Genomic DNA, 26,299 nt, shown 5'->3' on the forward strand with positions numbered 1-26,299 from the left:
TGTTTTTGTTTAAATTACTTGCTTTTGCCTCAGGATTCCCACCCCTTCTCTATTTACTCATCCAAACACTTTGGAACAGAGAAACAAAGCTGACGCTAGCCAGAAAACAAGTGCATTTCTTTTTCTACCAGACTTCCCCACACTATTGCCCTTTAACAGAGAAATGTCTGCAAGTTGACAAATAACCTTTGCAAATTATTATTCACTACTATCAATGGAATCACTGCAAAATTATTTGCTTAATTATACATAATTTATCTAATTTCCCATATCAGAGGAACTGAATTCATTTCAAAAGTGACCATATAGACTACAATAGTTTCACAAACCAAGTAACTTTATAAGCTCTAGCCTCATGCCCCCTGCAAGGGTTAAGATGCTCCCTTAAGTAGTTACACAGTTTTACAAGATACCTTGTCTAGGACCTAGCAATAGTAGGTTACATTCACTTTCTAAAGACAGCCTTTGCTCCTGCCAGAGGGATTTCATGATGTGAAAAACTTCAGCTGCTGCTTAATTTAAATCTGTAATTTTTCTCTCTTAAGAAAAGTAATACTAACATATAAAGAAATGTGATGGATGTGGAGGGAGATGAAAGCAATTTAACTTCTATCACTGGTAATAGCTGCATCTGTGAGTAAACTCATGGAAACAAAATGACCCAAAGCACAGCAATTACAACGAAAAACTGCAGTTCCTGAGATCATCACTATTAGTTTCAACTTGCTAGGGGAAAGAAAAAAAGTCAGACCACAAAGGCCCACTTCAGTAATTTTCTGTTATTATGTACAGCTTCATTCACTAGAATAGAATTTCTGCACACTATCGACACAAGAGAATGAAGCAAAGGGAAAATATTACCAAATTCAGAATTTTAATGCTAAGAGCAGAACTCAAGGACCTTAATGCTGATAGGAGAGTATGGATGAAAGAGTCACAGAGCCTCTTCCCATCCTTTTGAAGGATGTGAAGTCATGAATTTTCCTTTAGATTAAACATCCTGACGCTTAAAATTGAGAGCACTCAGCATCTTCAAGATCATATTGACTGCGGTGAGAACTGCAGCTGCTCAGATCATTCAGGATCTTTGGCCTCTTCATCAGACATTCAATTACTTGAGACTTACTTTTCCAGTGCCACAGCTATGTCCTGGAAGCCCTGTGCAGTGATGTTATTCTTGTCCCATATTACCGTTCTGAAAGGTGGTGGGAAGAAGAAAGAAAAGTAGGAGTTAAACAAGAGCCACCAAATAAATCCATAATGAAGCTCTGCATATTGAAATAACACACTGCTGAATATTCAAAATTGCAGAAGGCAGCACTTTAAAAACTCGTCTTTACTTAGACAGTAAATCCTTGAAATGACAGAAATTATGGACAAACACCCAAAATCCAGTTTCTCTTACTTCAAAGGGGACTCTACTGTATTTTCTATCACTAACATAAGTACCTTACTTTTCTAAAACGCAATTAACAGAAAGATTTGGACATAAATTCCTGCTTTTTTCAGGAATAGCATCAAAACCAAAGTTCAAATGTCTGCTTTGCAAGGCCATACTGAAAAAACAGAAAATTGCAGTAACTGGTCAATCTCTGTTCCACATAGGCTACACGTATTTTAAAAATTCATGCTGATCAGAGGTCAAAATTTGCAGGCTATTACACATTCAGCCCTGCACTAAGCTCATCACACCATTCATATGATTCCCCATGCAACACAAGTAGCTGCCAAAATAAACCATTAGGTTGGGTGCATAAATGGTAGCTCTTTTGAATACACAGTAATGTTAAGAGTGATCAAGCCTTTCCCTCCTCCCCCAATTCAGACCACTCAAGCAGACTGCTTGGCAATTTGCAAACACATGTTCAAAGATCTCATTAGTAGGCAGAAGAGACAGACAAGCAGATAAATCTTGCTTCTGCTAGAGCACCAGTTGTAGCTGTTCTTAAAAAAAAAGGGCACAAAACCAAACAAAGATTTCTGGTGTTTAAAAGAGAGAAAAAAAAAGATAGATGGCATGCTTTCACAAGTATTGACATCCTTCTGTTGTTCCAGAATTATCCCTCTGTTTTTTAGATGAAAGGTAAGAAAGAGAGGAAGAGAGATTCTACACTCACTCTGCAAACATCAGATATGCTAAGGGTCAAATCTTGAATATTTCTGCCACTGGAAAGTGTGTTTATATTTCTACCTGGGTGTCATTTTATAACATTTTGGCAGAACTGGTTACCATTGCATTATTCAGACTGTAATCACACCACAGACTGTGGTGACATTATGTCAGCTGTGACATTCAGCATACTGTGAAACATTTCAGTCTGCCACCCTGAAATGTATCAAGACTTTATTTCCTCAAATATTGTGGTCATTTCAGGTTAATGCATTCAATAAACCTAAGCCATCCCTCCAGTGCTTTCTTCACATTTTTAATATTCAGTTTGGGCATAGCAACACAAAGGCCAGAGGACCCCTGCCTCTTGAACAAAATAGCCAAGACTGTTTGGGGGAATTTCTTATCCTCCAGGGAACAAATACTTGGAGACCAAGTAAAAAGTGGGTTTTTTACACTGACAATACACTAAGGAAGGTTCATCTGCACAGTCTGACAAGGAGGAGGGAGGATTATCTTTCCTGATGAGGGTGACATATTTAGGGGTCCCCATCCAGATTTATGCTGATTGAAGGTTTTACTGTTTGTGAAACACATGCTGGATAGAAAAAGAGTGATACTCTCAAGCCATCAGTGCCAGACATGCTAAAAAGCAGCGAAGTTGTTGGACAGATGAAGTTGCAAAGATATGCCAAGGTCCATCAACACAGTAGGAAGGGGAGAAAGGAAGGATGGATGGTCCATGCTGCTCCCCATTCTGAATTCCACATGCTCTACATTCTACAAACTGACACTTCAGAAGACAAAGAATAATTCACTTCAATTTCCTACCCAAGTGCCAGAATTTTCTCTGCTGGGAAAGCCTCCAGTAAGAAAGAGAGAGCAGAACACAAGAGAGTAGCTAAGCACTAGAATTGAGTTCCCAGGGACACTGTGGAATCTTGGTACTTAGAGATCTTCAAAACATCCATGGGCAAGTCCCTGACCAACCTCACATAGCTTTAAATTGGCCCAGCTTTGAGAAGAACATTGGATTTAATTAATAGAGAGCTCCATAACAATGTGATTTTTTCTGTCATTCTAGAAATTTGAAAAGTCTTTTGATTCTAAGAAGAGGCCTTTCTGTTTAAATGTAGAAAAATGTCCCAGTTTCAGTTAAGGAAATGTTTTTGATGGGACAACTTGCTTCTCTTGTTTTTCTGTTGTTATTTTCCTTTCTCTTAAGTAAAAGAAGGATGAGAATCCTTCCAAATAAAGACACTCTTAAGTGGCTGTACATAGAAAGGTTCTGAAGAGAAACAGATTGAGAATAAGCCAACAACTTCAGTATTATTAAGCCATTCTACTGTTTACTGCAAATAAGTTTCCCTTACCTGAGTTTGGTGTTTATCTGTAGGGCTTTTGCCAGCATCTTTGCTCCCATATCTCCCATGGCATTTCCACTAATATCCACTTTTGTGAGAGAAGTATTGCTGCCCAAAGCATTAATAATGATGGTGACCTCAGTCTTCAGCTTGGAATCCGCGAGGGACAGTGACTGTAGAGGCTGTGGATTATAGAAAATGCAATGATAACAGAAGCTGATAATGCACTCATTCCTCAAACACCAACTAAAAGAAGTTACAATCTTGCCAAACCCTTGGGAACAGCAGTAAACATCAAAAAATTACTTCTGTGTTAGTTGCAGATCCTACAACATGTGATAAATTGGGAGTTAATAACTTACAGCACAGGTGTCAAACATGCTCACAAGCAGATTAAATTTTAACGCCTTGTGAAAAAATTATTTTCAAGTGGCAGTGCTTCCAACTTCCTGAGTTCTACTAAATACAGAATACAGTGTAAACCTCAAAAAAGGCAAGATAACAACAACCAGCTTCACAAGATATCTTCCAGTGTCCAGTGCGTTTTGCTTAACCAGCATTCACATTTTCAGTGAGAAATAAAAGTATTTACCATTCCCCTTCTATCCCTCAGGCTGAGATGTTTGCCCAAGGGCAAATTACAGTCCAAGGCATTGTTAAAACATAAACAGTTTCCTTAAAGTGTTTTATTATGGTTACTTCAAATTTAGGAATGATTTTGCATATCTGTTCCTTCAACAAAGGGCATGGGCTTTTCAAGAAAAGACAAAACTATAGTAGGTCTGAAATTCAAAGCAATATTGAGTATTTATTACAATGAGTAGGTCTATTCATTGTAATAGATACTACAGTATTTTTCAGTAACTTTATTTTTTCATGAAGCATATTAAGCTGAAACTATCTTATTTGGCTCCAGCAAGTCACACTCCAAGCCTCAAAAAAACTTTGCTAAAAATGCCCCCAACACTCAACATCAGGAGCTCAAGAACCATGGTTAATTTATCCCCATGCCTTGCATAGATATTACAGCTCCTAAAAGTGTAATTTGTCTTTGGTGATGGATGAGGACTCCACAAAACATTTCCCTTGCTCAAGTGTGAGTCCATACAGGGGAGTGTATCGTCATTATATAGCCACTTAGGCATGTGTTGAAGGATGAAATATTGGAGCCTAAAATCCTCAAATAGCCAGTACAAGAAAATCAACATCTTATAACAATGAGCCACAGAACTTATATTAGATCCTGAAGTTTAGATTAGTGAAAATAAACCAACCAAACTGTGCACACCTTCCAGGGTCCAAAGTCCTTGCATCATACCTGCTATACAATGGGATCTGACCCCAGAGACACCACTGGATTACAGTGATAACCAAAAAACTTGCGACAATGCAAGAAATGCACTTACTAATGAGGAAAAGCACAAAAATTTGGAGGCACAGCAGGTTGATAATTATAAAGTCTAATAATAACACAAGCCACATGCTGGTTTTATTTTAAATGGAAGTTATTAAATTACTATGCTAATACCCTTAATCTGTCTGTTTTCAATTTTTATTGCATGACATGAAGAGAAATGTAAAGAATTATTAAGAATTTAAAAGCAACATTAACATAAAAATGCTAACATCACATTTAGAATGGCATTCAGGAGCTCTTGACAGAAGTCTGAGAAGCTCTTTTGCTGACAGATTCACAGTAAAGCAGCACCATGCAGCACTAGGAGAAATCAGCAATAAACTTGTGAATATGAGATTGTTTCTTTTTTTCATGTGTCACTTTAGAAATGGGCATTGGAGTAACTGAGCTGCACATGATCCCTCCCACATAATTTTTCTAAATCTCATATATCCTCCCAGGAAGCTTCTTGCATTCCAACACTCTGACAAAACAATATATGACTGAAAACACTTCTGTACTGTGTTCTGTAAGGATTGACAGCTATGCACCATCTAAATATTCATTAAATTATCTGATCATTACATTAAAAATCCCAAATGAAACAACAACAAACAAACAAAAAACCCGAATCAAAACCAAATCCCCAACAAATATGGGCAATACTCTACAAACACTTCTTTTAATAACTTAATAGTTTTAGCTAGATATTGAGAAAATAGAAGTCTAAGGAGCACTTTCAGTGTCCCTGCTACAGAAAACAGGTACTTTGCCAATATAGAGAAAACGCCAATCTTTTTAAGGAAGAGGAATTCTCGAAGTACAAATATACAACTAGAAATTGTATGATTTTATTCATTGATTCAGTCATATTTCTGTTGGAAAAAACCCTAGGAATTAAATCAAGCTAAATTTGTTTTTCCTAAGAACAAAAATGCTGCAAAAAGCCTCCAGAAGCCAATTCTGCAGCAAGCACTGAACTAACAACTAAAGATAATCATCACTAGAAATTCACTGCACCTATGCAGGAGTGATTACCACTCTGAGCAACAACACTGCATACCTGCAGTGTAACATCCATTTTTGCAACAAGAAAAGGAATGGGCACATTAAGAATACATTATAATAGTCTGCACAGTATAGCACCTATTTATATAGAAAAGACATGAAAAGAACCCAAAAAATGAAATTAAATGTTACATTCTTTCTTATATAAAACACCTGGGAAGCTCTGCTATGTAGGTTACTACTACTGCTTTTAAATTATGCAGAATTACATTTGGGTATCACTCTATTTTAACAGTCATAGAAGCAAGCCACTGATTGTTTAAATCGTTTTACTCATGACTCACACTAACACAGCAACAGAGCTATTTAAAGTGTGCATAAACACATGAAGAAGCATTTAGAGATTATTATTTTAGGTTAAAGCCACTTGCTTCAGCTTTCCATGCAGACAATGTGCAGTCCCCAAACCATGCACTGTGCTCTGGGCAACATCACACCCTGGTCTCTACAACTGCATCTTATATTTTTCATGTCCTGCGGCAGTAAATGCATAGTATTGTTAGAATGGGGACCACCCCATTTAAGATTCAAATTGAAATAGCTAGACACTTAAAATAATTTTCTAGCATCGAGATACAGTGAGGACAATACTAGGCAGCTTTTTGCAACATATTTTTCCCATAGTGCTACAGAGTCTGTCCTCAACTCTCTTGCTGCTAGGAGATGGTTCACGCTGGTTTTAGTGCTTGATGAGACAAAAAAAAAAACCCCAAGATTCCTTCACTGAAGAGAACTAACAAGAGAAAAGAACATGGGGAAAGAAGAGGCAGCGTAACCCCAAAAGGATCATATGCTATATCCCAAATGTTAATGAAGTGACATGAAGGAGACACAGTTATTCTAAGTAACTAAATAAAGCAACTTTTTGGTGAATTATTTCATTATAACACTGTTTGAAAACAGAATGACAATACATTGTGTATTGTTAGGTTAGGTCAGGAAAACATGGTGGGTAAGAATTACAGGAGCACATCTGACCAGTGTATAGTGTAAAAGGCAGAAAGTCAAACAACAAATGAGGCTGAGAAAAGAAAAGGAATGCAAGAAGTGGAAGCTAATGATGCAAAGGAGAGACAACTGCAAGAATACACACAAAATTTAGCAGCTACTCTTTCCTATAACCTGGAAGTTTCAAAACCAGAAGCCAGGAAAGATAAACAGAAGGTTGTAACACTTTAAGTAGAAATAATACAGTGAAAGTAGAAATTTTTGTTCTTAAGAAAAGATAGTAAAGAGTCATAAAATAGGGGAAAAAATTCAACAGCATGTTTAATAAGATGATTTGGGCACTGCAAGGACACAGAGTGCATTGATGAGGTGTTTTAAGGTATGGTCTGAGTGGCAAGAAATGTTCACCTGCAACAGAACAAAGGAATAATGAAAATAGAAAACATACTAAATTACATTTGCTGGTGATTCAGTTCTTCAGGACAGCTGTGAAAGGATAAGCATGAGAAACAGGGCAGGACAGAGACAAATGCCCACACAGAAGCAGCAGGTAGTATCTGATGAAACGAAATCACTCAGAACAGGATCAAAAGGAAAAGGAAAGGAGGGGAAGGCAGTCCTGCAGCATTCCCTTTAGAGGCAGAGTAGAAAGAGGTGGTTACACAGCACAAAACAAAAAGGCCAGCTTGGTACACCAAGAAGCAACACAGAGCTCCACCAATACATTACTTAGCACAACCCTACATCTAACTTGTGAAAACAAGGATTTTTATTAAGGTGCTTTCATTACAGGTGTTACCTCAATTAGAGTTAGTTTTGGTATCTGTATGAAGAACTTTACCACATCACACTGATATCCCATGTTTTAAAGAATAAAATATGGAGGAAGGCACAGAATCAAGAAACACCAGTACCACTAATCCCATTTAAGAGGACAGAAAGAGCATAGAGGACTAGTTTAATAAATCACTTCAAATACAATTGAGAACTAAGAAAAAGGGAACACGGAATATGAGTTGAATGACCTTGCAAGGCAAGAGACCTTGGGAATCCTGGTTAAAACTGCCAGATACAGACACAGATGGGAGGACAAGACAGCCAGGCAGTTAATATGAAGAGCATGAACCTGGAGGTGAGACAATAAAGACAACAGGAAGTAGCAGGTGTTCAGACAACCTGAGTCTACAGTCGGCTGTCTCTGGAGAATGAGGAAAGCTTGCTTGGTACTTGCACAGGAAATCAAGGAGAAAGAAAGGACTAAGATAGAGAAATAAATATTGACAAGCATGAGAGTAACAGAGCATCTTAAGATCCGCTTCTAACCATAACTAGGATGCCAAGAATGGGCAAGAACACAAATTCAACCACAAAAGTCTTTCAGAATAAAAAAGGTGGAGATATTAAGGAAGTGAGCAAGCATCCCAGCAAGGTACCCTAAGAAGGTTTTATGAAACTGCTCCCAAGACTAAGAAAGGTGAAAAACAGCACAGTGAATGGTTTATTTGCATCTTTTGAAGAAGGAAGGAATTCTGAGAGATCACTGCAGTGACCTTGCATTTTGCCAAGGAAAAAAAAAAGTTAATACACGAGAACAGCTATCAGGAAATCATGCATTCCATAAATAAAAAAAAAAAGCATTGCTATTGAGAACACTACCATTGTAATCTCTTATCAGGACACAAAAGTTCTGAAAATTTGTGCCTAAAGGGCTGTATAATTTAGACATAAATAACTAGGTTACACACATCCAACTATTTAAAATGAATATTTTTCAACAACCAGAGATCCTAAGACTATTCTCAGAAAATGTTCAACTACATGGCACAAGTTAATCAAAATTACAATCTGAAAAAAACCAAATCCAAAATGCTGGATGTATCTGTGCAGGGTTGTGATCAAAATCTTATGCAGCAAATTAACAAAATGAAGAAAATTATCAGAAATAGACTGTGAGGGTACAAATACACATGATGATAGTAGGCAGAAAGATACTCACTGAATCCTCGTCTTGAATCATCTGAACTAAATTATCAAGTACTGGAGTGAGATTTCTGAGGGAAGAAAAGTTAGGAAGATGATGAAATCAGCTGTTTCTCCTCATCCATTCTCTTGTTATTTAGAAGAAAGAAAATCCTTACTTGGATTTCATGTTGTTAAAGTTTTTGCCTAATGCCAAGTGTCTTATCGATCGGTTTTTACTAAGCCAGACTACAAGGGTTGAGAGATCAGATTCTAGGCCTGTAAAGAATCAGATTAGATTAGGAATTAAAACACATTTTCACAAAAGATCCAGACCAGGTCCAATTATTGATGCTATATTCAAGTAATTATGTCAGTGTACTAATTTCCAAAATGTGTAGGAAAATTTCCATTCTTCTATCTTTAAATCTTTTTCTCATTAGTGCCTCTGCTTTTCTATGAGAATAAATGCTTTCTCTAAAATAAACCCTTTACATCTCCATGCTAATCAGCTATTAAAGACACCTCTCAGAAACACTGAATAGAATTCAGTCCCTTACCCACAGCCCAGCCACTGTCAGCCACTTGCACAGTCATCTAGAGTTTCAAGTTCCTTGGAGAATTCTAAAATAATGCTAATCACTATCTAGACTTAGTAGAGCTGTGTACCAACAATATTTCAAAGCCTTCAAAAGCCTGCAAAAAAGGCTAACATAATACACTACAAATAAAATTACCAGAAAAACCAGGCAGATTTTTTTCTACTCCTGAGTAAAAGAAAATTAACTTTAGTATTCCCAAGCTAGTTATGTATTTGAGGAGTCCACTAGCTGGATTACAATGATTTAGAATTCAGATTCACAGCATAATTTAGATTTCAAATATCTATCTTTATTTATAACAATAAATCTTTTTGCCTAACTGGGCTGAATCACAGCTTTCCGCGTGTCCATCCCACCCTTCCTGGGCATTTCACTGTACTGGGAATCTGTTTCTGAAATACTTCTGCACTTGGCTGATAGAGGGGCAAACACAGCAGGTGAATTTTTCCAGTTCATACATCTACAACTTGAATCTGCAAGATGAGAAGCCAGTTCATATTTCCAGGAATACCTGTGCTAGGAAGCACAGAGACTCCAAAGCAGAAATATTCAAAGACTTTTCCAAAGACTCAAGCAGGCCTTTTCTGACCTGAAGCTCTTGGCTCTTTGCTCCAAATTTTCCCCTCAGCTTCATTCTGTACCAGACCTTTCCCTTTGTTCTTTCACTACACTTCCAATTCTCATTCAGCTTCTTAACCTCTTGTACTTACGCCCAATTTACTCTGGATCTAATATGAGCTTGGTACCATTATTTTATTCTGCTGCGTTACACTGATCTCAAACAACAAACTTTTGAGGGTACAGTTAGTCTTCCAATGTTTCTTAGTAAGAGGCCTTGGTCTGAGACATTTCCATAACAGCATGGCCAATAATCACAAAGCAAGAGCAACCACCCTTGGTTACACTGAGAGCTGAAACAAAAAGCATTTCTTGACTTGCACAACCCTCCGCTCCTGATCTGGGTACTTACCATTGTCTGAAATATCTAGGCTGGTGATATTGTGTATTTCTGCTATGCATCCTTCCAAGACTTGTGCACCTCCAGATCTTAACTAGAGACAAAACATCATCCATTTTTGCAAACTAGTTATGGTTTCAAGATCACACAGAAGACAGTGGTAGGAGCTTTGAGAATACAGAAGGCACTAGCAGCGGCAAAAACAACAGCAACAGAAGAAGTTATAGACATCAAAATGACAGCCTATGCACACATTTCTACTGTCCTCATCCTTACTCTCAGTATTTGCATACAAATGAGAAAAGGGACTCTCTTTGCTTTCTCTCGAAAACTATCTCTCAGCCTTTAAATGAGGAAAATACTTAAATGGTTGAACACAGCAAATCCTTTAGCACTTGTGCTGGGCAGTGCCTGAAGTATTGGGGTGAGCATTTTCTACATGAACATTTCCAGGGTCTGGTCATACAAAAAAATAAACTTAGACCAGTCTATCAGCTTGCAACCCTGGCACCCTTGAACTCCACTACAGTCAGGCCTTACAGTGAGCAACTTCTTCCAGCTCTTAGCACAATGCTAAGGTGCCCAAAAAGATAAGTGGGGAGCATACAAAAAAAATCTCAAATTATACCTCTCTGCTGCTGAAAAGAAAATTCAAATAATCCAATTGTAAAACAGCCATAAAAGACAATAAACAAGAGAAAAAAGTAATATAGTCATTCTTAAGAAATAGCAATAAAAGAAAAAAATTGCAACAATAACAAAAATGCCTGGCTGCAAAGTATCAATTATGATATTATTAATCTGAAATATTACATTACTATAAAAAAAAGTCAGGATTTAATGAAAAAACAATGAAATGTTCTAAGAGAAAACATCAACATTAAATGTGAAATCTTACACACTTATTTAGTAATGCTACTGAATTAACATCTTTTTTTTTCCAAAGGAGCAAAAGCATTTTCTTTTTTTTGCAGCTATGCACTTTTATATAAGGTGCATTTCACTTTATAAACATCTCTCTGTAAAAGATTTTAGCTGAAGTAGGAAAAAATTCTATGGAAATTTCATTTTTACATTTTCTATCTTCACGTTATTTGCTTCAAAAAGAATGGAAAGCTTTTTCAAACGTCCTCAAAGCTTTTTCACCTCCTGTGCATAGAAACTGTGAAGTTTTTTATTTTGTTCACTTACTTGGGTAAATATCCTGAATCTACCTGCTGATATTTCTGCGGACCGTCAGCTTTTATCCAAGTTATAATTAAAGAGCCCCAAACGCCTTCTAGAAGCATTTTTCAATAAAGATTTGATTTGGCACTTTTTTGAATGTTTGAGGTATATGATGGGTTAACAAGCAGCTGGACAACATGACCTGAGTATTTGGAGAATGGCCTTTGGTAGCCAATGATTATCTTTGGTGGCCAAAGATAGCACCTAAATCATAAATCGCATCCAGAGTGTGAGAAGTACAGAACATAAGGCACCTTTTCCCCTCTCCATAAATCAAAGCCTGCCTATCCTTCACCTCATCCTCTCAATAAGTAGTCATATTACAGGCTGTATTTGGGCCAGAAGTGCTGCAAATTTAACTCAATTTTATTTTAGTAAGAGCATTTATAGCATTTGCTGTATGAGAGCCAAAATCATTCTGTTTTGCTTTGTGCTGCTCTCTCAGTGTGGCTCACCACAAGACAAACATTTCTCACAGAGTGTCACATCTACTACTGCAGAATCTATGGCAGATCATACATGGAACTGGATTGGTTGTTGGTAGGGTAAAGTTCTATACACTAAAATTGTACTCACAATAGAATCCAAATGCTTTGGCTATATATACTTTGAGGGCTGAAGTGGACAAATTTTCAGGAGTAGCTTTCAATCTTGTACCAGATAACTCTACATTCAAAATTTTAAATATATAAACATTTCATGAGCACAAATGGTGATGTCTATTTGATCTGAAAGTGATGACAAAAACTCCACTTTTAGGATCACAATTTGCTGCAACTGTGTTAAAATAATATGCATATAAATATATATATATAAAAGCAGAGATAAATTGAAGTGCTGCTCGTCAATGTGGACTGTGATACTGACAAAAAGACTCTCTGCAACACCTTCTATATGACATACTTCTGAGACTACAAAGAAAAGCTCTTATCAGAAAACAAAGTATAACCCTTCTACAATTAAAAATGCCAAGTGTGTTCAAAGCTATGAGGTACTAATATGGGAAGGGCAAACAAAGCTGCTTACTGATTTAACAATTAAGGTAAAGCATGGAGAGTACTTACACAGTGACCAAGCTAAGGGAAGCAGAAGGGAAAAGAGTGAAATACATCAGTGCTGAGCAGGTAGAAATAAAAATGTAATTTTCATAGTAAAAAAATAATTAAAAAAAACAACCAAACAAGCAATAGAAAATGATTAAGCTTGGAGATAATTTACCAGAAAATTATGGGAGCAAATGAAAAATGGTGGAAGAGGGAAGGAACACAGATTTATCCTTCCATACTTGAGTACAGCTTGCCTGATGCAGGAAAGAAGAGGGCAAAGCTGAAGCATCAGCTTTATAGCCCCCTAGGAGCATGTGCTTGCAGGAACTGGGAGCAGTGGTGACTGGCTCCAAGCTTCCCACCACTCTCTTTCCAGGTGTAGATTACCCTGCCCAGATCCCAGAGGGTCAGGGAGAGGTGGAGCAGGATCCTGAGGTGCTGGGCCCATTGAGAGCACTCCCAGCTGCTGGCACATCAACTTCCCTGCTGGTGGAAGCATCACTTCTTTCCAAAGCACATGAGAATGGATAAAGCTCAGTGATGGGAAAAAAAATGTTAAGGGAAGGATCTAAGGAAGTATTGTCAATTTGGAGGGACCAGCTACAGAAGACAACACTGAGTTGGGCAGGATTCCTTCCTTTCTGTCACAAGAGTCAGCCATGACCACAAGTGCTTTGGTGTCCAATAAATCTCATTGCTCCTTGAAGGACTCTTTCACATCCCACCCTGGGTGTTGTTTCATGAAAGGGTAATATTTTCTCTCCTCAGCCCTTGTTGATTTACATGCTAATTTATACTCTCACTACTTATATTTGTGTTTTATTGATTTATTCATTTAAGGCTAAATCATCATCGTAGGACTTAATTTTTATTATGGGAATTACTCCTCCCTTTTCCTTCCTTACTCTAGAAGATAAATTATCATCCATCTGATCCCTCTACTCAGAAATCAGAAGCATATGTACTGGACTTGAAAGCTTTGCTATTTGGAATTTATGTGTAGTGCTCTTCAAAGTAATAATATTTTCCAAGAAGTCTAAAATATCAGAAACTATGATATGCATCCACAATTATTTGGTTTTTTCTTCATAAGGAAATCTGTGCACATTTCAAAAGCAATTGATCACGAACCTAAAGGCAAGGATTACTGCACTTCAACATGGTTATCAATATTGCATGTTTTCTACTTAAAGGACAACCACTGTATCTGCAGGCACTTCTAGAACAGTTAATACTCAGATGGCCTTGGAAATATCTAACAAATGGGAGGCTTTCTTTGCAGCTTAAAAACCGGGGAAGTCAGAAAAAGCCTAAACTAGTTCATGTTGGTTTTGGCAAAAGTCCACCACACAGTTCTCAACAAAATGACTTTGCCTCAAGTGGCTTCCCAGGGTTGTGTCTGAACTTTTCTAATTCTGCTTTAACCACGACAGAGTCACCCTGCAAGAGTATGGGCAATCTTGGGAAACAGAGTGCACAGCAAAGCACAGGGAAGCAAGAGGAAACAAGATAAAGCAAACCAGTTGCCACAATTGTTCTTGCTTATTCTTGAGGCCACTTTGACAGTGCTTCTTATGTTAATAACTTTTACCAAAGTTCCTTATTGGCTTGAATTGATTAATCGATTAGGAAAATGGAATTTCTCCCAAGGTTAAAAAGCAAACCTGCAGAAGATGGAGCATGCCTTTGGTTCTGAAGGAAGACAATTGAACCACAGACATGCCTTCAGGGCATGCAGCTTCCTTAGAGCCATTCAAATTTGGGCACCTTGGAAAATCCTGCTGCTAATCACACCACCAGAGAGCAGAAACAGCCAAGCATCCAACAGGCTGGCTCAGTGTGTAGTACAGCTGCACTGCAAGGAGGCTTTTGCTAATAAGGTGCTTTGAACCTCTGTGCTCATTATTTAGGATGCTGTAACACACATCCTAACTTTTATCATAAGGGCTTCTCTGAATTCTCTGCTTCTCACCTTTCCCACAACTTTTGACTACAGAGGAAGAATATCTTGCCCAGTGAATTTCACAGGAACTCTAAAACCTCATAATTGCACATTTCGAACACATCCTGATAAATATTCCTTACCTCACAGCTACTGAGGTCTAAAGACACCTCCTTCAGATTGTGATTGCAAGCCAGGCCTAATAAAAGCGCTCTGAAAAAGATCAATTTTAGAACCGTTTTAAAAAGATAAAGGGCAGCTTTACATCATCATCTAAATGATCACAGGTTAATACATCTATAATGCAAAGATTCATTTCAAAACACCAGCTGAGCAGTTATTTCTTAAATGACAATGGCAGCACAAGTCTGCACACTCAGAACACTCCAGGAGCTTCAAAAACTGCAGGGATGCAAGGCTAATGAAGAAACTCCAAAGCTAATGCACCATCAACATTTAATAACATTCATCAGAGATGAATTTTTTCAACATTTGCTTTCAAAGAGTATCAAATGGTTATAACTGGGGTGTTTTGTGATACAACCATACAAACTCTCAGATTGTCCAAAAAATCTAGGAAAGAATAAAGTTTTTAAAATACGTAGATGCCATGCAGCCATCCATTTCAGTCAGGCACAATGCCTGTAACACTCAAAGGCTGAAGCATGTTCCAGTATCACAAAATTCTCCATGTCCACAACCCAACAAGTATTTACAGATTTCAAAATGGTATTCCTATGCAATGGTATCCTTTGCCTTTGGGCATATTGGCAGACGCATGAAGAAACTACTAATTATGGTTCTCATAAATCCACTTTTAAAGTCTCACAGAAGTTTGTTTCCACATCTAAAAGTTAGCATTAATATCACACTTACATTAATACTGTCATATCAGAAAGCACAATAGTATGTGTAATAGAGAAGAAACAAAATCTGCGTATACTTTCTAATATCTTCAGAATAGATGCAGCTTTGAATTAATAATTCAACAGAGAAACAGAAGGACTTCCTTCTCCAACTTCATTTCAGCCAAAAGCAGCTAACCAAGTGACTGATGCATGGAGATAAAAACTAACCCCTTCTGATGAGCCATTTGTCTACACACTTGCTATGCAAGTAGTGTGTCAAAGCTACATTTGAAATGTGTGTGCCTTGGGCAGGTTTTCATTTAAACCTATTTATGTCTTCTGTCCTGCAGGTATAATCAGACCTTCGCTATTAACAAAGGCAGATGTCTTCTGCTTATTTACTTAAGCTATTAATATATGAGGGGGGGAAGGGGGTGGGGAGAGAAGTGAAAGTTCTGCAACAGTTCTCACAAATTTTTAGATGATCTTGTCTATCTTTCTTACCCAAACATGCTTTTTATTCAGTCAGTCTGGCTGATGGTAAGTTTGCAAAGAGCTTCCTAAGCATTTCCAGGAAACAAAAAAATACAGTGGAAGCATAAAAGAAGCACAGATTAAAAAAAGACACGTAGTGCTGCTTCAGTTGTACACTTCTCACAGGAAGAAAAAAAAAAGGTTTTTTTTCCCTAACCTCTTCCCCATAAATTCACCCTAAGAAAATCTCCTTATTTCTCAATTCTTTCTCATGAAAAATCACCAGCCTTCAAAGGGCCTGAAGCCAGACATCTTATACTTACACTTGGCCACTATGTTTAAATCACACACATGGCAACACATGGAGAGGTCTTATCAACTGTGCATGATGCAGAATGCAAGAATTGGCCTTGTAATTAGCATTTGCATGAGAAGCATATCAGAAACTTGTCTTGTTACAGCACTGACAGATCAAAATACAGTTTCTGGCAATGTCTGTAAAATTCAACAAAAATGCCAACTTACACTTCAACAAGGACAAGAGTACAAACTGACTCCATTAAAAATGGTGAAAAAAAGAGTGAACTGCAAATGGAACATTAGCTACATTACCTATGTACAAGGTATATACCCTCTCTCCACCCACCACATGGCATCCTCATAGAACAGCTTTATCAGCAAACCTGCTCCCTGAAAGGCTTGATTTACACTGTCCAAGCAAGTTCATGTCCTTCACAGATTGCACTGATTAACCAATATCTTTGAACTCACTGAGCTAGCACACGCAATTAAACATACCACAGCTGTAGAGCTAAAGGAAGCCTATAAAGAAATAAAAAACCAATTAAGTAGAGGAATTTGGAACTCAGAATGTCAGGTATCCGCATTTTATCTATCTCTTTTTTCTTTAGGCAGGATTGGCCTTGAATCACACATTCAATGTGGTGACCTCTGGTTCATGGACACAAACCAGGAACTTCTCTTTTGTCACTGGACAGCTCCAGCTCCAAAAGCTTTTTGACATATGCTGATGAATGATGCTAGAAAAGTACTATTATGATACGCCATAGCTTTGATTTTTTTTGCTTCCTGAAGCCATCTCTCATGTGCTCTTGCAGTCTTGCAAATGACAATTTCCTGCCTGAAAAAAAGTTTTTCTATCTTCTTGTGTTTAACCACCACTGTGATCTTGATGGCTCCAGACACGGTTTGTAATTCTTGCAGGCAAGAACAAAAGGCCGAGCAGCTGTCCCACAATACACATCCTCAGTCCTTTTAACACCAGATTAACTTAACAGGACATTTTTGAAGTGGATCATTCAAGTAGGGTTTGAGAGGTAAAACAAGGTGTCCTGCTGATCGAAGTCCTCTGTAGTGTTGCGACACATTCAGTTTAAACTGAATGAAAAATTTCGGTCAGAGAAAAAGCACATCACAGAAATTGCCAAAAAGTACTGACAGCTCCTGTCCTACCTCCTAGGCAGAGGTGAATGCTGCCACCAGAACAAAAGCAGACCACGCCAAAGTACCAGATAGCTGAGAGTGGTATGGATGCTCTGAGACCATACACTTCCAGCTGGACTTTGCAAAGATTCCCCTCCTTGAAACTTTCTGAGCTAGTGAAAGAGTTTCTGCTCTAAGCTCATCCTATGCTCCCCATCACTGCCTCTCGACTTCCCCAACACCAGTCAGGCAAGTAACTCCCTCCAACCCATTCAGTCAAATTGAGCCAGATTATCTTAAACGCTACCAGAAGCAGTTTTTTGCTAATGGATATTTTGACTGAAAAGGGCTACGAAGATGCCATTTGCTGCCCAGCTGGCAGGCAAAGGGTCCCAAGTTTTTGGGATAAATTAATATAATAATATCTTTCATGAGCACAGGCAATTGTACAGCACTCACCTGCTCACACTCCTCATATCATAAGAGATACTCAACATGACAAGAAGAGAACCTTAATGAACCTTAATGTTTGGTGCTTCTCACCTTTCCTAATCTCTGGGGATATATTCAACATCCCACAGTATTCTCTTTTTCCTGCCCAACCAATGCTGTCTTCTGTAGTAGTCACATCCATCCTTGTTTTTCTTCCCTGCTGCCCTCCACCATAGGATCAATAGCTCTAAATTAATCAGAATCAAGCGTGTTTCAAAAAAATCACCTTGTGTTTGAAAACACATCTACCACACCTCCCTAATACTGGCAAAGTCTGAGCAAGCACTACAACAACAAAGAGCATCACACAGAACAAAGTGAAAGGTCAGAGCTAAAATGGCTCCTGCAGTTGAATATGGATTTCAATCCAGTGCATCTCATTTAACCATCAGGCTCTTCTCAGAAGTGCCAAGGAACAAGACAAGAGGCCACAAGCAAAAACTGATGCACAGGAAGTTCCACCTGAACATGAGGAAGAACTTCTTTACTGTGCAGGTGACCGTGCACAGGAACAGGCTGCTCAGAGATGTTGTGGAGTCTTCCCCACTGGAGATATTCAAGAACTATCTGGATGCAATCCTGTGCCATGTGCTGCAGGATGACTCTACTTAAGCAGGGAGGTTGGACCAAATGACCCACAATGATCCCTCCCAACCTGATCCATTCTGTGATATTGTACTGCCCCCTTCAATACTGAAGTGCCTTAAGAAAAAATACTCCAAAGCTACGTACACTACTCTTTCTGCTGTTGCACTTGTCACTCTTCCTTCCCTTAGCTTCCTCCAGAGTGTATCAAAAGCTTTCCATCTCATTCTCACTAACTATTCTTTATATCCCACATCTCCAATTTTGCCATCAACTCCTGTCCATTAGATGCTCCCCATTCCCCTCCCCCTCAGAAGGCAGGCTCCCAGCAATACAGGGATACATCCATGCACCTATATCCATATTCAGATTGCAAAATAGGTAGTGAATGTGTCTAGGTGTCTGCTACAGATAAGTTTATGTGTATTTTAATGCATATTATTTAGGAAGATGACACTTTGAAAAGAGCCCTTTCTTTAATTAAGCCAAATAAACACCAATATTCTGCCAGAATCACAGAATAGCCTATCTAGGTCTCTCTTGACTTTAAAACACACTTTAAAAATTTAATGTCTGAAAATTTCAACACAGTTCAAACCCAGACACATCACAAGCGCTTCACAATTTCCCTCAGCCTGCAGAACCTGTTAGTCACAGGCTGGGTGACATACAATAAAAAGACTCATTCCACTTAGTACTCCTGGAAACTGCTGCCACTGCCTCCTCCCCCAAAAGGAGAACACAGCTCAGTGTAATAAGTTTCTCCTCCCAAACACTGCAACAGGTTCTGTTTCATTATGGCTGTTGCAATAATGCAGTCCCAAAGGAATGGTGCTAACACAAGTCTATAATCCCATTTCACTGCAGTTTTGTTCATGAGCCACAAAGAAAGAAATATATCCCCAAAAAATGCTGACAGAAGCTAAACAACCGTGACATTCCCAGAGTAAGAAATATGATTAATAGCCTCAACTGTGAGACTGAAAGAACATTTTATGAATGTGTGACCATCACAAAACTCATTCTTCTAATATCAATAATGTACAATGGGAAAAACAAAATAAGAAAGCAAAATTCTTTCCCCTTCCTTTTAAATATGAGGCACTCATATAACAAAAATGCAAACTAGGTTTTAGGCACAGGAGAAAATGAAATTAAATTCTTACTTTAGAGGCTCAGGAGGGAGTTTAGTTCCTGAAAGGTTAATCTGCATCAAAGCAAGTGAGCTGCTGAAAAACTGTTTGAAGGAGGGAGGGACTTCTTTTCCTTTTCTGTAAATAAACAGATTCATTAAGAAGTAGCATTTAGACACTCCTCATTCCAATAAATAGTGAATGCAAGCCATCAGAAATGTAATGATCTTTTACAGTTTAATTGCTCTACCTTCAGCAGTTCTGTAATCAGTGGCTCTCAATTAGCTTAGAATTATAATGTCATCAAAATGTTGATTCAACAAACAATCCTCACAACTGCACTGCTGCACAGAAGACATTACAATCTACCTCCTGTTTGGTGAACTACAAAGAATGATCATTTAGATCTGGTTAATAGTGAACATACTTACATCTCACAAGCAGATCAAACAGGACATGAACAAAACCCTGAATTTGCTTTTTCACCACTAGAAATAATTACATAGTGCTAGAATACCTTAGCATCAATTAGGTGTCATCTCTGATAGGGACCCAAAGCTTCAATCTGAAGAAAATGGAACCTAATATTTTCTACAATGCAAGTACTCTAAAATGTAAATGTTCAATCTCAAAGACTTTCAAAGGGAGTTCCTCCCAGAAGACAAAAGAGGAAAAAAAGCATTTGTACCCATCATCAAATCATGAAAAATACAAACTTTAAAAATCATATATAAAGAGGAATCAAGTCAGCCAGACTTCAAAGTGTGGTGCTTTGCCCTTTAGAGACAAAAGATATATACAGACTTTCTGCTGCATCAGCATCATACAAACACATATTAGACAAGGTAGCTTACTTTACAGACCTTTAGCAAAGAGCAGAAGGGAAAGAAAATATTTTGCTTAGAATAAGTAGTACCTACTTCATTGAGCACTAAGACTTCTAAGGCTTTATAAATAAAAAGTCTTAGATTTATTCCTATAAAAAAATGTGCTACATAAGTGCAAAAAATTATAAACCAAAATACTGCAGGAGTTGAGGGTAATGACATTTAAATTGTACCTGTGAGAAAACAGAGTCCTTGAGAGGCTAAGGACAGCTAGATGCTGAAGACATCCACGAAGGAGGGCTCCACACACCTGGTTCAAAATAGGACAAATCATTTTAATTTATATTAACCCAAAAAAGTACCTAGGGATAGAAGGTGGGGAATGTTCCCTTGGTATTGAAATAGCAACAAAAATGATCATTACCATATCTAGTGCACACTCCGTGTTGGATAAATCCAGGTGAACAAGGGCATTTGGCTGGGCCAAAAAATTGTACAGGCTCTATAATGATTTGACAGAAAGAATTACAGATGTTAATTTTTATATTATGACAACTGTTACTGGATCTCTACCTGTCATCGCATTTTGGCTTTTACTATAAAATCACCTGAAACTTCACCCAATCATACAACATGTTTTACGTTTGTAGGCCTTTTTTTTTTAATAGTAGGAAAATGGAGCTCAGACTACACTTACCCAACACTTCTCTTAAAGCATAGGTCTTGAGTTACTGCATTTAACTTTCGCAGCAGATGATAATTAATTAAGATGATAATTAAACAAAGATTTGTGATGTCACTCAGATTGCTGTTACATTTCAGAAAGGCTAATTGGTTTGTAAGTTAAAGCCAGATTCCTTCAGCATGAGGGAAGCAACTAATTTGCACCTGAAGTCCATGGTTAGTTCTTAATATCAGCTGCACATTACAGGTTTAAGGGAGAATATGGAACCAGTAACAAGATTTTAACATTGATGGCTTCAGTACTGCCTAGAATATGTCCTGTAAATGTTAGCATATGTAAAATTTCTTACTATACACTGTTTCATTTTGGGCTCTTTTTAGTCTCGGAGAGCAACACAGAAAGATAAAAGTGTGACCTAATTCAGAGAAAAGTGGAAAGCTCAACTCCACATGAAATCCAGCCAAACAGTGCACACTTAACATTTCTAAAATAGATCCATCTTCCCAAAAACTAGGTCATTTAGCCCCTATAACTACAATGCATGAGAGGTCCTCACTTTAAAAATTTCCGTACTTTCCTAGGGTTTATTTTAATTGCTAAATAACAGGATTTCCTTGCTCCTGTTAGAAAACTGATTCCACAGATTAAGAGCCCTCAGTATTAATAATCTCTATCTTTGAACCATTCCTCTGACAGGCTAAGAAAAGCCCAACTTCCTACATTTATCTCTTAACATACTGTAGGTAGACCTTAGCTTTTTTAAAACAGTCTGCCAAAGATTTATTTGTTACATTTTATTTTACCTTTTATTTTTACATTATTTACTATGTCATTCTCTCAGAGTAATTTACTGTGTGTCTTTACTTACATTTAACTATTTATTTGCTACCTTTAAAAGCCTGTTGTCCCTCTGATCCTTTAATCTCATGTCTGAAAAGGCTAGTTCTCTGAATAAGCTGATGAATCTGCAAGTAAGATATGTGAAAAAGCCATAAAGTCATATCTGACTGCACTTTAAATTATAAGATTGGTTGACCGTAGTTTTGAATCTTCTAGATGTTCAATACTTAGAATTCAAAACCCGACAGTCACATACACATAACTTTTGATGTGAAAGAGAAATGCAAATGTAATAGTTAGAAAGTGAATATATACAAATTGAGAAGTAAATGGATTTCGTTATGGAGGAAATAGAGCTCCACCTTCATGGCAATTGATGAACTGAAACAAAGGAGTCTAAAAAGTAATTACATTCTTCAAAGAATCAGGGGTTTCAACAGGACATGTCAACGAGGTGCTCAAATTTATTTATACAAACAAAAATATTGAAAAGCAGAAATTAATTCTTTACAAGTAAAAAGAAATAATTTGCTTCCAGCCTTCCAATGAAAAATTTGTAATACTCTTATCATTAGAAAGATGATGAGGGCTTTTTAATGGCATTTTGTCACTTTCAAACAGAACTCAGAGAGAATAGTAAGTCCACTGGAAAAAAAATGGTATCCTTGCACTTTTCTCATGTATCAGGAGAAGCCAAAGACTAAAGGCATGAACTAAAATTATGTGGATTTTTTTTAGTTGTGTGGGGCAGTTCTCTGACTTTATACCAAAGAGCAGAAATAAAACTGTTATTTTCTATCCCTACTAAAACTGTACAGAAATAAAGGCCAAAAAGGATCTAAACCAAAAGGTTACTTCCTCTCTCCCAACCATTAATTAACACACATTCATTATCTCCCGGCGAGAGGAAAGCGCTTACTGAGAGATCATCTCCGCGGAGCGCGTTCCCTGAGAGGTCGAGATAGACGAGCGTGCTGGCGATCAGCGAGTTGGCACTCAGTGACTGGGAAAGGCTGTTCACCCCTGCCAAAAAAGAGGTCACAACTCAGTTGAGCCAGCTCCACACAAAGCTGGCCCAGAGCCTGCAAGTGCACAATTTCAGTGAACGCAGACACGCGCAAATGTTTAATGACCTCCTGTTGCCATCACTGTACTGCAGCTGAGGAACACAGATCACCAGGCAGGTATGAGACCTTTCCCTGGCACAGCTTGCCCAGTTCCACCAGGACCACACTCTCCCAACTTCCCTGATGGAGCCACAGTGTGTTATATGTCCCAGATCCAGGATGTATCCAGATCCATTTTCAAACAGATTTTAAAAACACATAATGCTCCATAATGTTTGCTCCATAATGTTAAGCCACTGTCTTCCTACAAACAATTATATTTAGATAAAGCTATCTGTGGAAGTAGATGTAAGCATCTGTGGAAGACTAAGTACATTAACAATTATAATTGCCAGAACTTCAAAAGCAACTGACAAGACTTAGAAATTAAAAATATTTCAATTCATGTATTTGCCTGTAATTCCATAAAAATAGTATTAAAAGTACCAAGAGATGCATAAAGACTCTGGGTTGCTTATCAGAACAAACACATATTTTACACATTAAAATTAAAGAGCTCACATTGGGAACAAACCAGTCAGGGCTTTCTTCCATTGAAACTTTCCAGCTTTTCAAAACACAAATTAGGACATGGCTATTTCTGATTCCTTCAAATCTAAATTTCATCTGAGGACTCTGCAGCTTATCATCAACTTATCAATTTATTGTAGACGGTCTTTGCTGCCTTTCAAGCATGACATGAATGTTTTTCTTACATGTATAAGCATCACTGTGTCCTTTAGTTGATGCAGCAGTTTTTTTCTAAGTTCCTGGCCAAAGCTATACAGAAGGCAAATGATCTACTACACAACATTCAATGATTGGCTGGTCAGTGAGACTGGATGGGCATTCAATGGATGAAACACATCCAGTCTTCACTTAAAAACTTATGAAATTGATTTGAGGGTGAGGATGTGGAAGAAACAGCTAGCAAGCTACTGAAGACAAAAATACCGACGTCAGTGCTTTTCAAATATTAAGACAGTCTCCCATATTAGTAGTGTGGCTCCTGGTTTCAGGAGACTTTTGAAACTGGAAAGTATCAAAGCACAACAACACCTTTGTCAAGTCTCAAATAATTTCTGCTTAGTGTCATTTTTCTTTTAGCTTGAGATGGTATTGTTGAATCTACACCCTGTTGCTAAAGGTCAAATTCAATACATTTTGAAACTTCAAAAAAACTAAAAGTTCTGTTTAAATATGTGACATTACAGCTTTGGATTCACATTAGTGAGCCTTCTCACAACATTTGCAAGCAACACCAAGAAGAAGGAACAAAAGCGATTTTGTCCTGATTGCTTGATGATACCTTGTTATCAGCTGGCGTTCCAGCTGGGTTAAACTACCAGCAATTCAGTATGTACAACCAAGAACCAATTCTGGGAATTCAGAAGTAGTGTCTGAGTTTGAGGGAGAAGAGCTAGCAAACAATTAATAATATTGCTGCTTGTTTCATGCTTTAAAAGGACCAACTGCTCATAATCAGACACATCAGTGAAGGCAAACAATGTGAATGAGGGATTTTTTAAATTAACCTCTGGCTTGGACTCAGAAAAGCAAGCTTTATCTTTGAATGACTATACTAGAATTTTCCATTTAACCAGAATCTTCAAATCAACAAATTTATGTTTGAACTTCACACTACCTCATGCTAGACTCTAACAGTAATCTCACTTTCATTTGCAGACAATCTTTTATGCTCTTTTACCACTCTCAGGAGGCTCAGACTGTTAATAGCTCTCAGGAACTTTGAGATACAATATTTGAAGAAAGATCAGCTGGGAAGTTGCCACCTGAACTTCACCTGTCAATCTTAGAAACTTATCTCAAATAGAAAGCACTTTTAAAATAAGGTCAAAACCTGTGAGGATTTGTTCTGAATTTATGAAAAGCTTAAAAAATTAAAAAAAAAAAAAGATAAAAGGAAAAAAAAAATTAAAAAAAGATTGGAGGAAAAAATACATGCACTTTGGAGTCTACTGAATCCAAGATCCAGGGACTCTTTTAGACTTTCTCCACAGAAAGTATTACAAGTTCAAAAATAGCCTCCCAAGTTAAAACCAAATCATTACTGTCTTCTTCGGTTAGAGAGGAATTGACAGCTTTGCAGCAACCTGAGTTGCTTCAGGTCCTGCAGGTTGTAAGAATTCCCACTTTAAGACATGGCATATACTATTTTTAATAAATACTGAGGAACTTCCATGGGACAACATTAATGGTAACATGTTAATCTGAAGGTCCTCAGTACTAGAGATACTAGAAAATACTTTCAGATTTTGCTTAAAGATCTTTTAAAAGGATGTTAAAAACCTTCAGATTCTTTTAATAACCTCAGAATTCACTTTCACTGACAAGAGATGTGTGGGTGAACTTCATCAAGCTGGCATTTATTCTTTATGAAGAAGGAAATGTTGCTAGAATGTTCTCTCGACTCAAACTTCACTATCACTTGCTGAAATAATTCAGCTCACATGAAGAAAAGTAGAGAATGAATGAACATAGCAGAACTGCATAAATTTCTGTTAAATTCACGAGTATCTCATTTCAAGTGTACATGTTACATTAGTCAAGATTCTTAACCAACTGTCACCAAAAATTGAGTTAGGAGTAGAAAACAACAACCTCAGAGTTCAATAAAAGTATTTTTAGTGAAAATATTTATTGAATAAACTCATTTTAGGATTTATTGTTTATGTAAGCATAATAAGAGCCATAGGTACTCATAATAAAACAACAAAAAGTCCTTTACCCCACCCATATTTCCCCAGGTTAATCCTTGAAGCTAAGGAGAACACAGAATCTGCACTTCACAGAGCAATAATAAACAGGATAAAAGGGCATGGTTTCTATCTGTTATCAACTGATGTCCTTCATGCTGCTAACTCAGTCATCTTTTCCAGGTCATCAACATCTACAAAAAAGCAGCAATAATGTCAGTGTGGTTTTTCTATTTTTAACACCCATTACCTATACAGGAGACCCTGGGTTTGTGCCATCTGTGTAAGAGGTCACTGCTCCTGTTATTTGTAAAACAAAAATGTAAAAAATCCTGAAAGCTTCTGGTTTCTGTTTCACTGCTGTTATTGCTTTTTAAATATACAACCATTTCAATAATAATACCAAATCAGAAATTTGTAAATTATAAAACAAATAAGTCTTACGTCAGACCAAGTCACTCACCAACTATTGTCACAATGCTTGGTTTTATAAAATAACTGTGTACAAAACATTTGGAAATTTCCCTAC

The 26,299-nt window shown here is 37.5% G+C and overlaps 1 protein-coding gene across 1 annotated transcript in view; it reads right to left on the reverse strand.

Annotated features, from left to right (window-relative positions):
* CARMIL1 (capping protein regulator and myosin 1 linker 1) overlaps positions 1 to 26,299 on the reverse strand; it is a 187,348-nt gene that overhangs the window by 58,032 nt on the left and 103,017 nt on the right. The window contains exons 13-23 of the mRNA XM_031055647.1: positions 22,867 to 22,970; positions 20,847 to 20,924; positions 20,656 to 20,732; positions 19,629 to 19,733; positions 14,764 to 14,833; positions 12,697 to 12,708; positions 10,418 to 10,499; positions 9,025 to 9,124; positions 8,883 to 8,937; positions 3,484 to 3,656; positions 1,127 to 1,195 (exon numbers count right to left, since the gene is read on the reverse strand). Of these exons, the coding sequence (XP_030911507.1) occupies positions 1,127 to 1,195; positions 3,484 to 3,656; positions 8,883 to 8,937; positions 9,025 to 9,124; positions 10,418 to 10,499; positions 12,697 to 12,708; positions 14,764 to 14,833; positions 19,629 to 19,733; positions 20,656 to 20,732; positions 20,847 to 20,924; positions 22,867 to 22,970 (925 nt within the window). The remainder of the gene's footprint in view (positions 1 to 1,126; positions 1,196 to 3,483; positions 3,657 to 8,882; positions 8,938 to 9,024; positions 9,125 to 10,417; positions 10,500 to 12,696; positions 12,709 to 14,763; positions 14,834 to 19,628; positions 19,734 to 20,655; positions 20,733 to 20,846; positions 20,925 to 22,866; positions 22,971 to 26,299) is intronic.

The sequence above is a fragment of the Geospiza fortis genome, unplaced genomic scaffold (genome assembly GCF_000277835.1).
Source record: "Geospiza fortis unplaced genomic scaffold, GeoFor_1.0 scaffold206, whole genome shotgun sequence".
NCBI lineage: Eukaryota > Metazoa > Chordata > Aves > Passeriformes > Thraupidae > Geospiza > Geospiza fortis.